We start from the raw sequence: 15,814 nt of genomic DNA on the forward strand, positions 1-15,814 counted from the left end.
CACACCTCACACACACATGACTGCTATCTCTGGCCACTCTGACCAGAATGCAACTGAAACACATTGAATGGGAGCAACAGTGTGGAGTGAGACAGGGAAGGAGGAGGGATAGCAGGGTACTGGTGGTGAAAGAGGAATCAGCACTGCGTGGTGGAGTGTGCAAGAACTAGAAGTGGCAGAACAGGATTGTCAGCACAGCATCAGGAGGGAGAGAAGTTGGGAGGGAATGGGCAGCTGAAAGGAGGGGAGGAGAGAGAGTGGAAAAAACTGATGAGTGCACTGGCAGAGAGCAGCGCACAAAGAGGGTGATTGGAAGCAAATTGTCAGAAGGTGGCAGGACAGAAGGGATGGAAACAGTTGGGTAGAAGGTGTGGGGCAGTAGGTTAATGTAGGTTGAGGCAAGGATGATTTAGGGAGTGGAGAATGTGTTGTAAGGATAAGAGCCAATGAAATCAAGCATGTTGTGTTCATCTGCATGTTATGCCACCAGGTTTTCCATTTTGCTCTTGGTCACAGTTTTATGGTAGCCATTCATCCTGGTGGACAGCTGGTCGGTAGTCATACCAGTATAAAAAGCTGACAAGAAACCCTTAATTGCGAGATCACTTTCAAAGTTTGTGCTAAAAGTTATGACAGCAAAAATATTAGCTGCAAATGATTCACCATGTGCATCAGGAGGCCAACTGAAAATGAGTGTCCAGGTTGTGCGTAGATCAACTTTCTATGGGATGTGTAATGTAAGGAAATGTAATGTAAACCATTAACTTGCACAATGAACAAATAGTGCACTACAATGATCACAAAGGTTCGCTCCATCAAGATTGAAGGCAAATTCCTTGGGAGTTACACATCATGCAGGACATTCAGCTCGGTATCCACTCTTAATGAATGCATATAGAATCATATTGGTATAACGGGGTGATGAGAACTAATGGAATGTGATGGCATGCAACTGAATTCAAAATACCCTGTCTTGGGGCGTATCATGAAATTGGTTATCTTTTAAGGTGTAGCTGCAGATTTATTTATTTAGCTTATGGCATGCACATTACATTGGAAATAGCATAAAAGAGAATATACATTGTTAAAATATAGGATACAAACTTAATAAAATAATCTAAATTGAACATTGGCACATAACAATAAATGTAAAATTGTATTACAAAACAATAAGATTGTATAAAGTTCAGGTTCCAGTATTTTCAGCAATCACAATTCCACACTTCGGTTTTGCAGCCACTCCACAGCTTGTCGTGTTGCCCTCAGGAAGTCGTCATCAGTGCTGGTGAACGCCCTCAGTGGATGTTTGCTGCCGATGTGGTGGATGGTTTGTTCTTTGGCACCACAGTCCCACCCAGGGGGTATCAAGTTCTATCTGTACATTGATGATCCACATCAGTCATGACCTGTCCGTATTCTGTCCTATGTTACCCAGGTATTCCTTGGTAGGTAGAAGCCCACTGGATGATTGGGAGTCTCAAATAAAGTATGCCATCTTTGATTGGCTCTGTTTCTCCAGTCTGTTCACCAGATTTCAACGCCATTGTAGTTTTGGCTCAGAAGTTGCTGTGCAGTTTTCACAGGAGGATTTCTGAATTTGAGTCTTCTAAATACAGTAAAAGTCCTGGTGGATTGGAAGGGCTGTATTACTGGAAATCTTTTTAAACTCTCTTTTGAATATGTTGCATCATCGTATGTAAGGTGGCTCGATGTTACTGAGGACTGGTGGTCAGTAGAGTGGAATGGTTTTAATAGCTCCAGCAATTATTCTCATCATCTGATTTAGCACCACATCTACTTTTCCCACATGCAGGCTGTTTAGCCACACCAGTGCACAATATTCAGCTGTTGAGTAGACCAAGCTAAGAGCGGTGGTACAGAGTGTCTCTGCACCAGCTCCCCAGGTCGTTCCCGCTGATTTGTGGATGATGATGTTTTGGGATTTCAGTTTTGCGGCCAGGTTTGATAGGTGTTTTTTTTATAAGAAAGAGTGTGATCTAATGTTACACCTAGATATTTTGAATGGGAATTGTAAGGAAGTGCAGTACCATTCAGAGTTATCTGTAGAGGTGTTCTATCCAACCTATCATTTAGGTGGAAGCATGAGGTCTCTATTTTAAGTGCACTTGGGATTAGTCACCATTTCCTGAAGTATTCAGCCATCAATTCCAGATCTTGGTGAGAGTATGTTCAAGAGCAGTCATATTAGTATGTTGGCATGCAAGAGTGATGTCATCTGCATAAATAAATTTTCTGGATGCGGTAGTTGGTAGTTTGGCTACATAGAGATTGAACAGCAGAGGCGCAAGCACTGATCCTTGGGGGAGACCATTACACAGGAGTTTTGATTTCCTGAAAGAGCCACCCCTTGGGCTGCAGATGCTGTGATTGTATGTTTTATAGACACAGAAAAACAAACATCCAGAGGCTGAATTTGTCCACTGGTTCCAGGTGATGTGAACTGCAATGTCACACACTTTTCAGGAGGGATAGTTTAACATTACTGATGTCAATACGGACATCATGCACATTATTTACTAACAGTTCACTTATTTCCTTCCAACCCTCTAATCATCTCAATTTCCTTTTATAATCGCAGTTCATAGGGTCCCACAAACATTCACGTTCACAACAAAAATTTCTCAGCTTTAATGCTATCTTCATATTCCACTCCTTAGTCAAGCACTTTCAAATGCAATAAATACACACTGGTACATACAGCAAATTGCTACTGAATCAACGAACATTCGACCCGGCATCCACACTAGAAGAGGGGGTTCCAAGGCCATCCAACCTCCAACGCTTCATGTTACCGTTGGCAGTCCGAACTGCAACCAAGGTTGGTTCTGAATTACTGCCCATACATGCTAAGCAGATCTCAGCCAACAAAGCAGTTGGTTATTGATAGATGGTCTAGTGTGTACACTACACGTCTTTACATGTAAAAGTACTGCTTATTAGTGACACAGGAAATTTGTACTGAACTGGAATGCTGATTTCCCGCTTATCACAAGCGATTGCCTTAATCACTTTGGCTATCTGTGCATGGGGCCTGAATATGTAGATTGCTGTTTACTAAACCTCAAATGTTTTTGCTAGAGGTATGACTTCTTCCAAAGTTGTAACCAGAAGTTTTAATGCTTCGCGATGGACTTGCCCATCGAGTGTAGAACCTATTAAGTATCATTTTACAGAACTCCATTCTAGGACCTTGGAATGTTCACATCTGCATACCTATGTGTACATCTAAATCCATACTCTGCCAACCACCGTGAAATGCATGACAGAAGGTACATCCCATTGTACCAGCTGTTAGGGTTTCTCCCCGTTCCATTCATGTATGGAGTGGAGATGGGCAAAGCTTCTACATCAATTTGAAGCATCTTAAGGTAGCATTGGTCTTTCTCCACAATTTTTACGCCCACACTTCCCTCTGTTACCAGTTTGAAGTTTTGCTGGGTGCCTCAAGATGTGTCGCATCAACCGATACCTTCTAGTAGTGAAATTATGCCATAAATTTCATGTTCCCTCCATTTGATTTAGTACCTCATCATTAGTTATAAAATCTTCATAATTGTCCTGCAGCATCAAAAATGGCTTGTTCACAAAGTGAGTAAAAAAAAACAAAAAACAATTACATGTTTCTTTGATTACTCTCTACAGTTGTGGTGTTCTTTTTCCCTAGAAGTTTATGTTTTTTGGTAGTTGAGGAAACCATAACAGCAGCAACAAGCCTTGTTCTTAACCTTTCCTTTGTTGATTGGAAACTTTTTGTACCTGGGATTCACAGTCATGTAGAACTTCATAAAAGACATCATATTTATGCCAGTGACTGTAACACTTCCCTTATTTCACAATTGCAATTTCGGCCTTAGGCCATTATCAAGTGCAGGTTTTTGTGGCTTTAAGCCATGTCAAAATGAGCTGACACATTTATATGTCGTCGTCATTATATGAAATACATTCGTGACGCTGTTACATATTGCGAGCACACATACCCTAAGTGTCATAAAACAACATAGTCTGTAGACACTCATGTTCGTTAGCCCATCACTAGTCACTTATCAATTATTATTATTTACTAGTAATGCCAATGCCATATAAATGTGTCAGCTCATTTTAAGTTAACATGGCTTAAAGCCGCAAAAATCTGCACTTTATAATGGTCTAAGGCCGAAATTGCAATCGTGAAATAAAGAAAGTGTTACAGTCACTAGCGTAAATATGATGTCTTTTTGTTGATTGTGGTATCTGATAGGTACCAAGGAATGTGCAAGTTAAAATGTGAAAGGGAATCATCCTGTTTGAGCAAGTGCTGAATGGCTCATGTCTTAGAAATCAGACGGCTTCTCTTTCTCTCTCTCTCTCTCTCTCTCTCTCTCTTTCTCTTATTTTTTAAAATTTTTAAAAATAAAAGATGAATGTACTTCCCAGCTGCTTAGTGTGTGTGCTAAATAAACAAATTTTTAGTGTGTAACAGAAACATTCCTCAAACACATGGGGGGGTTCGTCCTTACTTGGTCCTGTGTACTTTTGTCCCATGGTGGAATGCTGCCTTATTGGTGAACACTAATCTCTCAGGAAATCGCCCAGCTTTTTACAGATTCTGCTTTTCAGTTCAGAAGTAATATTTAGGCTTGAGTGAGTGAATAACTATAAAACTATGAGAGTCACAGGGCAAGACTATTGTTTTAGAAGATAGTTGAAAAGTTACCTCAAGTCATCAGTTAAATTGGGAAAAACATTGCATTTTTCTTCAGGACAATCCAGCGACATTACATAGTGTGTCAATCTATTGATTATTTAAAATTCTTGAGGCTTTCAGGGCCACTGATTGCATGTTATGTTTGTTTGACAGAGAAAAACATTGAATTAATGCTTCATTTCCTGTATGTAGCTGAATCACCTAAAATCTTTTCTTTGTTCCCATATGTCAAAAAAAATTCATGGACAGCAATTTTACATCACCATGAGAAGCTCTTCAATCCTTCCACAGCCTTGTTTTCAATGTACATACATCAGAGCAGAAAAAGTGGTTCAAATGCAGACAAAAGTGAATAACTTTCAAAGGCAAGAACCTTGAGAAGAAACAAAATTATTTGTACAAAATATCTGCTTATTTCATTATTTTTGTAAAAACTTAAATACCAGCCATTGTACATGTGTTATCGAAAAGTGAATGTTGTGAAAAATTTAATGATACAACTGAGAACACAAAAATGTTTTCCTTCCCTGGACCTTTCATCTATTTGGTAAATGCAGTACTTTGCCACTACAATGTGTAAAATGTTAGTTTTAGTACACCTGAAGCAAATCTTTCTTTCTCCTAATTACCATGTCTCAGTTTTGTGGTGAAAAACTTACATTTAGGTTAATGCTACCACAGGCATATAACCTGCAGTACCTTTTTAATGATTATTAAAAACTACAGGCTTTGTAACTTTTCAGAGAATTTTATTTTTTGTAGCAGTGACATTATGAGATTAAATACCTTTTCGAAGGCATGCTGTGGTACAAAATGGATACTGAATGCATAAGTACGCATGCTGCTGCTTTGCAAGCAAAAGGAGGAAGAAGTCAGTTTCAGAAGCTGTTAAACAGTACATAGTCAAATGGTTGTAAATAAAAGGCCTGTTGAGCTGTGGGCTAGGCATTATCAAAGACCTGACTTCAACTTTTTGAATTTGGCAACTGATGCAGAATTACAGCATTATGTGACATTACTGTGTCAGGTGGTGACAGTTCACGGTATTGCTGAGTGATTGAAGACATACTAAACTGTATTGAGCAGGCAACAAAAGTCACAGGGGCCCAACTGAACACTAACTGTGTAATTGATCATCTAACTATCACTTAGTAATTTTCCATTGACTCATATACTCATAGTTTAAGATTTATGTTTCTGTTTTAAAATGTCTTTTACTTTCACCGTACTTTCTCAGAATATGACATTCAGAAGGTTTCAGTACCCAAAATTCCCCAATTTCCCTAGCTGTCAGCTGTCTTGACCTCATTTAATATGATCCCAATTTCTCCAACAAAGCTTGCAGCTCATTATTCCATATGCACACAGAGCTTTCTAAATCACCTCATTGGTAATAAATATGGAGTTGTCGAATTTCGTGTACTTTGTGTGTAGTTTTGATTCTTATTACATTTGTATTAAAGCTGTTAAGTGGTCTGGTTTCTATCTTAGTGAGCTACTGATAAGCTGTCTTTATTTTTAAAATGTTTTTGCTTGTTTTTCAACATTCTCACACTAATTATGTTTTAATTAAGCCATGTACTACCTGTGTACCAGTGCTGAAATAACAGTTTACCTGGTACTCGAACTATTATTGTAATCTCCACAGCTTTGTCATCATTTGGAATTATACTTCTTACAGTTTCTGTGGTTGTAAGGAAGTCAGTTATTTTTCTAACACTCTTTAAACAAATATGCCTTGTATTAGGGAGTATTTTCACATCAAATTTGTCATACTCATCATCATGCACTGATGAATTGCTTGATTATGTCACAATACATTTTACATACAAATTTCATCTAAGTTTTGACTGTGAAGCAAGTTTAGAAGACTAGACTCAAGTTGTTAACATACTCATGAAAATTTAATTTATTTTACAGGACCAAAGTTTAATGCTGTTAATTATAACATGCTAAGAGATTCAAGACTGTTTTCTACAGTGACATTATTGAAGCATCTGGCACATCTTGTGAGTGATATTTGTTTACAACAAAAGATTTGCATGCAAAATTTTAATGATTTTTCCAATATTTTGTGAAATAATGAGTTGTGAGAAAAATTATTAACTGCTTTATTTGTTAAAAGAGACATGAACTATGTCCGTTTTGGAATTTTACACCCCAGTATTAATAAACAGTCTGTTGCTTGTTATTTATTGCAAATTGTAGTAACTGTTTTCAAGTGACATTCTTGTGGCCTTTGCAGTAACATTAGAAAAATAGATAAATAAATTGCCAGTTTTCGACATTTTCATCACCTCAAAACACGAAGGAAGAACAGGAACGATAGTTAAAATCCACATATTGACGTATTACATGTCTTAAATATCTCCTGTGAAATAGAGCCAAAAAATGTAATTTAAAAAAAAATATATATTTATGTTTTTAGAGAAGATGCATTGAATGGATGGGCAGCAGGGAGTAACATTAATAATTTTCACATCCATGGTCAGTTTCAAAGAACAATGAGAGGATGTTTTTGGACACATTTTGGATCCTTGAAAGATTGTTGCACTGGGAGCTGTATGAGTCTCTGAGTGGTAAGGAGACAGAGAAAAAGTTCTCTCTCGCTTAGATGAATGGAGAGGAGACACATGTTATGAATGCGGATTTTAAAGAGAACCTGTTGGAAGAGTAAATAGGCAGTCCTTAGAGGAGATGAACAGGAAGATAATACCCAGAGACCAAAACCATAGTAAGGAAATAAAAAGTATTGAAAATGGCAATGCAGCTTAGTTAAATTGAGTAATCACGGACAAGTTAAATTGAGTAATCACAAACGATTGGCATGCAGTCATAAGAAAGAAAAAATAAAGGGAGTTTGGGAAAGAAGGTAATGGCAAATAATGTGTAAACGAAAAAGTGAGATGAGTGAGAAGGAAAATGGAGAGAGTTAAGGAAGACATTACAAGGAGAATAATGTGTAATGTCAGCAAGGACTATTAAGAAAATTTCTGATAGAAACTGCACCTGGAATACTTGTCCGTCACTAAGACATTCTCTGCTACACAGACAGAAGTGAAAAGTGTTTCCCCATGAAGCAAGATTCCAGTACTTATCAAACTTTTGTGGAGATGTTCATTACATAATGGGTGTAAAAGACAAAATTCATATAATGGACATTGAACTTCTAATACCATTCAGAAGTGATGTCCATCTGAGGATCGATTCCCTCAAGCATAAATTCACTCTTGTATTCATGGTGGCATTGAAGTAGAGCAGTTGTCAAAATTTTACGATTGAATTCATTGAACACATTGCGCATTGCTCTCCTCATCTTGGTTTAGTTCAGCTTTTGTTTGCCAACTAGTTTTTAACTTTGCTTAAATTTGAGACAAATATCTCTTTCCTTTTGTACCCACTTCTAACCCTTTTGAGCAGTCTTACAGCATGATTTTTTGTCACATTAGTGCTGTTCTTGCCTCGGTGTGTTTTGATGTGTACATGCACTTTCTCCATCATCAAAGACACTGCTGTTTTCATCAGCTTCTGGTACATCACTTGCATTGGCATAGAGTTCATCATCACATGAATCACTAAGATCATTTTCTTCCAAAAATGCTAAATTTTCACAGTTCCTTCTTTGTGCGAGTCACATGCTGTTACTGAGATCACAGAATGTGCACTAAATGGTTGTAAGCTCAAATTGTGAGCTAAAATTCATGAATATACCATTAATGTCATCTGATGATTTAGTCATGGTACTACCACAGAAAGCAGCAAGTTTCCGAAGATGTATCGATAGAGCTGTAGCACTGTATCCATCGTTGTAGTGCAATAAAGAAAACTGCCAAGACAGCTGTAGTTATCATCGTAGGTGAATGGGTTAAAGTCTGATCATTGGCTTATGAATCAATGAATTTTTCCTAATAGTAATGAAAATACATAAGAAAATTGACCATGAAAAGTAGATCCATTAGACTCACTTAGTCAGACATTGCATACTATAACAGCACTCACCATGTTAAATCAACTTGTGCTGCCCCCCTTTGACAGTGACACTTCTCTCATGGTAAACTTCTCTCATGGATCTTAATTTTCCTTTTGGGTCAATGGATCTCTCAGTGTATACCTCTATCTTTTCCAGAATTTTGTAGTGAAGGCATCAAGGAATGATTACCTCAATTTGTTGAAAATTATGTTGTGTCAAGCAGGAAACAATATTGTGCTGTCTCCACAGCTACGTGCTTCAGTTCTTAAAAGCAGGGTCTGAGTCCTCACAGAAATTATTTAGCAGAGAGTCATCAACTTCGCCCCTCATCTTTTGCTCATGGGTTCTAAGTGGTATAGTAAGTAGTCTCTGCTTTATTCTGGTCCTCTTCGCTGTTTGTTACTAGTGCTGTTGCCCCAGACAGCTTTTGTGAAAGCAGCTTTCCTCAGTTTGCAGAGGTGGTAAAGATCAATGAGCAGTTGGGATTTTAATAATGATTATCTATTTAGTCCACAATGTAAGGCTTTGGAAATATTTCTCTTTGGAGGGGATCTTTGAATGATACGGAGACTGAGGGAGATAAGGGGGACAGGTCATAAAAAAGGAAAGAATAGCAGGTTTAAAAGAGAAAATAGATGTATCCAGTGGTTATACGTTCAAAATATGTAGCTGAGGGCAAGCATTAGTAACGTAAAATATTACTAAAGAAGAGTACATGAATAGGAAAACTTACCTAAAGTACACACGAACTACACAATTCTAAGCAAATTTACACGAGCTATAAAAACACTGGTGATCTGCTATATGGAGAATGTTGGCAGAAATTCGCTTAACTGAGAGAGTAGTGAACCATGAGAAACAGATTAAGGGGGCAAAGGGGCAGTCATGATGGAATCTTACCACGCCACTGGTGCTGTTCGTCTGTGGCCATAGCGTGACATGTCACACTAACCGTGCAAATGAAGCGGCGTGTGTATGTGAGATACATTGCCAAATTATAGTCAAATTAAATTGCTACTAAATGGATGATGGCAACTGCCTATAGAAGAACACATCTGTGGTTGGGACGGGGCAGCATCTGTTGGCCAGCATCAGAGCAGCAGTTGAACAGGGGCTGAGGTGGTGGGGCGCGACCTTTTATGGCTTTGTGGCTTCACATGTGCCTCCCTCCAGTCATGTCCTGACTAAAAACAATAGGGTTGTTGCCAGCTTATATGGAAGGGCAAGTGCCAAAGCCTGCATGCTGTATGTAGGTAACTAGTCACATCTTTAGGCAGCAGAAGTTAGACATTCTGGCTCATTCCCCAGTCAGAAAAGTGGTCCACTGTGTTCCTACGCTGCCATAGGAGAAAGAAGGAAGCATTTAAAAATTGAAGAATTTTTAATGATTGCCTCCATATTGAGTAAATTAATGACATCTTAAACATATAAAATTCTTTAATAATCCAGATTGCAATATTTTGACAATAATTGATTGCTGGTTTTGAGTGAGCAGTCAGCTGTCTTCAGATCTGAAATGTTACAGAAAACTGCACATAACGGGGATAATAGTGTAAAGCACATTGTCAAATTTAATAAGAGGTAAATGAAGGCAAATACATATCGGTTAATAAAATCATTGCACTGTCTATAATCACTAGTTCAGATGAAGACACATTGCCATCTAAATAATTCATTTTGCGCATGAAAGCGAGCCACAGGAAAAATTTCGCACATTACGAATTGATGAAACATTATACAAGTAGTACCTAAAAGATTTAACTACCCCAAGTAATAATATAAATGACATAATATGTCATTAGGCAAGCTTAAGAAAACAACCCTTGCTTATTCAGATACGTAAGAACGTTAAAACTACTGTACAGTAGCATTGTACCACCTAATAACATTCAGAACAATGGACAGACTTGCAGCTGTAACACTGAACCGTCAATAACAGTGATGTGTGCCCAATTCAGATGTGTTCTGGCTCACAGGAAATCTACATGTCGATAGGTGGCACTGTGGTAAACGTATTTTAAATAGTGCATATTATGTTTATAATACAAATATTAAGTGACATTAAGTGGAGTATAGTAATTACAGATAAAACTAGAAAACAGATAACTTCTTAACTGAAACAGTGAAGAACTTAAAGGTATTATGCACTCATTTTATATGAGGACCAAGATGCTGGTAGATGGCACACAAGTTTATATAACTGAGAGTCTAAATGAAGTTTTGTGATGATATTATTTATAGACAATTTCCTACTGAACATAAAATCTGAACAGCGAACTGCTTCATTAATAACAAAAAATAGAAAAACATAAATTGATTTAAAGTAAAGAGTGATTGTAAGATCCTTATTGTATGATGTTAATACTAAGGAAAATGGAGAAAAGACATGGGAGATGTGTAAGCATGTATATAACAAACACAGACATCCAACAATGGAAAATTCTGGATGGAATGTAACAACATAACGAAAAGGATAGTTGCTACTCACCATATAGCGGAGATGCTGAGTCGCAGATAGGTACAACAGAAAGACTGTAGGAGAGTTAGCTTTCGGCAAACAAGGCCTTTGTCAAAAGGGACATCATACACACACGCACACACTCATGCAAATGTAACTTGCACACACATGACCACTCAAGAGTCTGGCTCTAGCTGCCAGAGACTTATCATGTGTGTGTGAGTTGCATTTGCGTAAGTGTGTGTGTGTGTGTGTGTGTGTGTGTGTGTGTGTGTGTGTGTGTGTGTGTGTGTGTGTGTGTGTCTGTGTGTACCTTTTCCGCTTTTGACAGTGGTCTTGTTGGCCGAAACCTAACTGTCCAACAGTCTTTTTGTTGTGCCTTCCTGCTACTCAGGATCTCCGCTATCCTTTTCGTTATATTATGAAATACAGACATCCATACAACAAACAATGTTCAATCAACGGACAATTTGTGGTACAGAGTCTAGCTATCTCTTACATAGTGTATTCAATAGGTAATCCTTAGTACATAGTCTAAGTATGCCGTACACAACACGTATCCATCTGATTAACCTAATTGATTCAGTAAATCATATAAAATCAGTAAATGAATTTTGAATAAAAATCATTACATCCTTATAACATTGAAAATCAGTGAATGTTATAATACGTCTGTAGATTTAGGATGAAAACGGCCACAACCAAAATCCTTTTTCATAGTTTGGTTTCTTATTATTTTAGGAATAATTATAATAATGCCTCTTTTTTCTTGGAATTTTTATTATAGGGTTAAATCGTAATTCAGTGTTAAAGGAGGTATATAAAAAATGTTATGTTAAAATAAATCAGTACACCGGTCAATTGTTCATTATCAAAGGGTCTTGAATCTGTAATCAGATAGCATGATTTTTTGTTATTACTATATCTTTGTTTTTTGTCTGAGGGCTAAGGTGGGTGCACAAGTGCACGTGCCAACATTTGACACAACAAACTGTAAAACAGATCACAAAAATGTCAAATCACCAAAAAGTAATGACTCTTCTGGCTGTGATGGTACCTCAGCCATATTACTAAAATCTTGTACTGACTTGGCAGCAGTCCCTCCTGAGTAACCTTTGTAATTGGTCAAGGTGTATTTTGGAAAAGACTTCATTATGTGGTAAAAACACTCTTATAAAAATGGAGAAAATAAGTGATTTCTAATTATAGACCCATCTCCATCCTTCTACAACTACATCTATATCTATACTCTGCAAAGCACTGTGAAGGGCATGGCGAAGGGTACATCCCAGTGTTTCTTCCTGTTCCATTCACGTATGGACTCCAAGAAGAATGATTGTTTGAATGGCTCTTTGCATGCTGTAATTATTCTAATCTTATCCTCATGATTCATATGTGAATGATACATAGGGGGTTGTAGTATATTTCTGCAGCTATCATTTAAAGCTGATTCTTCAAATATTTGTTTTGTAAAAAAAATTGCCTTTTCTTTTTGCGCTGTAATTTATTTCTTTCAGACATGTTTCACCCTTTTTTATTCTAAGGCATTTACAGTGGGATAATTTGTTGACATCTGCATCTTCTCTCATCTGGTCTGGAGATTGTACTGCCTCCTCATTTCCAAACTGTAAGCACATTTTTATATTTCAAACTTTTTACTTCACGCTGTTCACCATGATTGTCTTTATTTTTGTGGTGTTCACTACGTTTCCTTATGAGAAAAGATAACTAGCGGCAAAAGAGTAATAGTACACCACAAAAATAAGGGTAAACATGGTGATTAGTGTGAAGGAAAAAGTTCGAAACATAAAAATGTGCTTATGTTTCGGAAATGATGATGTAGTGCGACCTCTGGACTAGATGAGAGGAAACACAGATGCCAACAGACTATTCCACTGAAAATGTCTTAGAGTAAAAAAAGGCAAAACACCTGGGAGAAATAAATTACAGTACGGCAAGAAAAGGTAGTTTTTATTTACAAAACAAATATTTCTGTGCTTGCTGTGGAGGATGACCATGCAAACAAACTTGTGATTCTTAAAACTTTGTTAGCAGACTTTCTTGGAATCTTCAAGAGTCTACCAGTTCATTTTCTTCAGTATCTGTATGGCACTGTCCCAGGGATCAAACAAACCTGTGATCATTCATGCTGCCATTCTCTGGATACATTCAGTGTTCGCTGTCAGTCCTATTTGATACAGGTGCTACACACTTGACCAATAGTCTAGGACTGGTAGCACGAGTGATTTGTGATCAATCTTCTTTGTAGACTCATTGTACTTCCCTTGTATTACACCAATAAACCAAAGTCTACCACCTGCTCTACCCAAAACTGAGTCTCTGCGATCATTCCATTTCATATCCTTAAAAAATGTTACACCCAGGTGTTTGTATGTGTTAGCTGTTTCCTGTTGTAATTAGGTATAGGTACAACATGACCCATAGACTGAACACAACTTTATTCCACGGAAGCGTTAAATAGCACTGTCGCTAACGTGGCCTTGTGAAAGTACGCGCACGCATCACTGGTTGCTTCTTTCTTAGGGAGATCATGGATTTGTGAGACATCCATGCTGTCCTCCTCATCTCTTGGGCTCTGGCTAAGGTGTCAAACTGCAATGGAAGTGTATGGTCTGAAGGGCTTCAAGCTCAGATACATTCTGCTCCCACCTTACCATATCAGACCATAAGGCAACAACAGGGCTTTTTCCATATCAACCTTGGGCATTGGCTCTGGTGACAGTGCTCATGGTACTGATGATACTAAGATCAGCAGTTGCTCAGGAATGGGTGACAGAGTCCCTGATGATGGTGTCAGAAACAATAGAGGAACTGCTGGTTCGGCTACCGAGGATGGGTGCTGCCCGCGCTGAAGTGGAGAACCAGCAGCAGCAGCTGATGTGATGCCTGATGTGGATGGTCTCGGAGATGGTGGTGTGAGATCAGGGGGCGCCCGGGCAAAGCTGATCATGGTGCCATGAGCAGAGGACGTCCTTCATGCAGTTGTTGCAGAGATGCCAACCCCGGTATCTGGCTGGCTGGGTGATAAAGTCGATGTTAAAGCGCAAGAATTGACCATGGCTATATGTGGAGCAATGGAGGCATTGATGCCTGTCAGCAGAGGTCATTCTAATGGTGTACCTTGCATCTAGACTGAGACGCTGTAGAAATTAAGATGTGAGACACAAGAAGAACAAAGAAGCTATAGCAGAGCAGCATGACCCAAGCAGAAAGAGTCCAAAGGTTGCATAGATACAGGTATGTTAAACAATGTTTTAAGGAAGAGGTCTGGAAAACAAAAATGGAATGATGGAAGCAATATGTGGAGGTTAACTTAGAAACCGATCCCTGGGTGTATCATATAAAATAGTCGGTGAGAAAATACAATCACCGACAGTTTTATCCACACTTAGAAGGAATGATGGGATGGTAACTGAAAGTTGGGAACAGTCAGCTGCCATGCTAATGGAAACACTACTTCCTGACGATGGAGAAGAAGGTGAGGCAGATGATCAGCGTAGGTTACGGAAAATGCTATGGGAAGATGATACACACAATAAACTTGTCTCCAAGACTGGACAGGATCTGTGCGGAAGTAATAAAAAACCTATGTGAACCTACCCTACCCTCCAAGACTCCCTCCCATCACCACACAAAATCTATAACCTAAACAGACCTGCAACACAGTCATGAACTTTTCCTCCAGAAGCCTTAGCCTCACAGAAATATCAGTCCTTTCCAAGGCCTCACCTTTTTCCCTCGTTTAATTCCAGAATTTCTTAATCTCAAACATTGCCTCCCCATCATTCCCCAAATCCCTAAACATGCAAACTAAGCCTACATATGGGGAAAGAACCACAGTCCACCATCTAAGCCGGCCGGAGTGGCCGAGCGGTTCTAGGCGCTACAGTCTGGAACTGCGCGACCGCTACGGTTGCAGGTTCGAATCCTGCCTCGGGCATGGATGTTTGTGATGTCCTTAGGTTAGTTAGGTTAAAGTAGTTCTAAGTTCTAGGGGACTGATGACCTCAGAAGTTAAGTCCCATAGTGCTCAGAGCCATTTGAACCATTTTTCCACCATCTAAAAACTGATCCTGACCTTATAGTCGTAGCGGCAGACAAAGGCTCCACCAGTGCTGTTTTGAACTGCAGGGATTACCTGGCGGACGGACTGCACCAGCTGTCAGATACTTCCGCCAACAAACCTTGCCATAGTGACCCAATTCCAGTAATCCAGCAGGATCTCCAGTCACTACTCAAATCCTTAGGCCCATCCCGGAACCTCTCCCTGGAGTTCATCTCTCTCCTCACCTCTACCATTCACTGCGCTCTTGCCTTCTACATGCTTCCTAAAGTCTATAAACATAACCACCCAGCACACCTCATTGTGGCTGGTTACTGTGCCCCCACAGAGAGAATCTCTGCTCTTGTTGACCAACGCCGTCAAACTATTATCCAGAACCTACTCTCGTATATAAAAGGTAACAACCATTTCCTCCACCAATTCTCCACAGGTCCTGTACCTTTACCACACGGTGCCCTGCTCATCACTATTGATGCCACCTCCCTGTACACTAATATTCCTAATGCCCATGGCCTTACTGCTATTGAACACCACCTTTCCCAATGCCTGATGGATTCCAAACTAACAACCTCCTTCCTATTCACCATGACCAACTAT

The 15,814-nt window shown here is 39.0% G+C and overlaps 1 protein-coding gene across 3 annotated transcripts in view; it reads left to right on the forward strand.

Annotated features, from left to right (window-relative positions):
* The window catches only part of LOC124791574, a 151,753-nt gene that overhangs the window by 38,784 nt on the left and 97,155 nt on the right, over positions 1-15,814 (forward strand). For all 3 annotated transcript variants that reach the window (XR_007016573.1, XR_007016574.1, XM_047257870.1), the window contains exon 2: positions 6,626-6,714. Coding sequence is in view for 1 of the 3 variants with exons in the window: in XM_047257870.1 (XP_047113826.1) it covers positions 6,655-6,714 (60 nt within the window). In the remaining 2 variants the exon portion in view is untranslated. The remainder of the gene's footprint in view (positions 1-6,625; positions 6,715-15,814) is intronic.

Source organism: Schistocerca piceifrons, chromosome 1 (genome assembly GCF_021461385.2).
Source record: "Schistocerca piceifrons isolate TAMUIC-IGC-003096 chromosome 1, iqSchPice1.1, whole genome shotgun sequence".
Taxonomy (NCBI): domain Eukaryota; kingdom Metazoa; phylum Arthropoda; class Insecta; order Orthoptera; family Acrididae; genus Schistocerca; species Schistocerca piceifrons.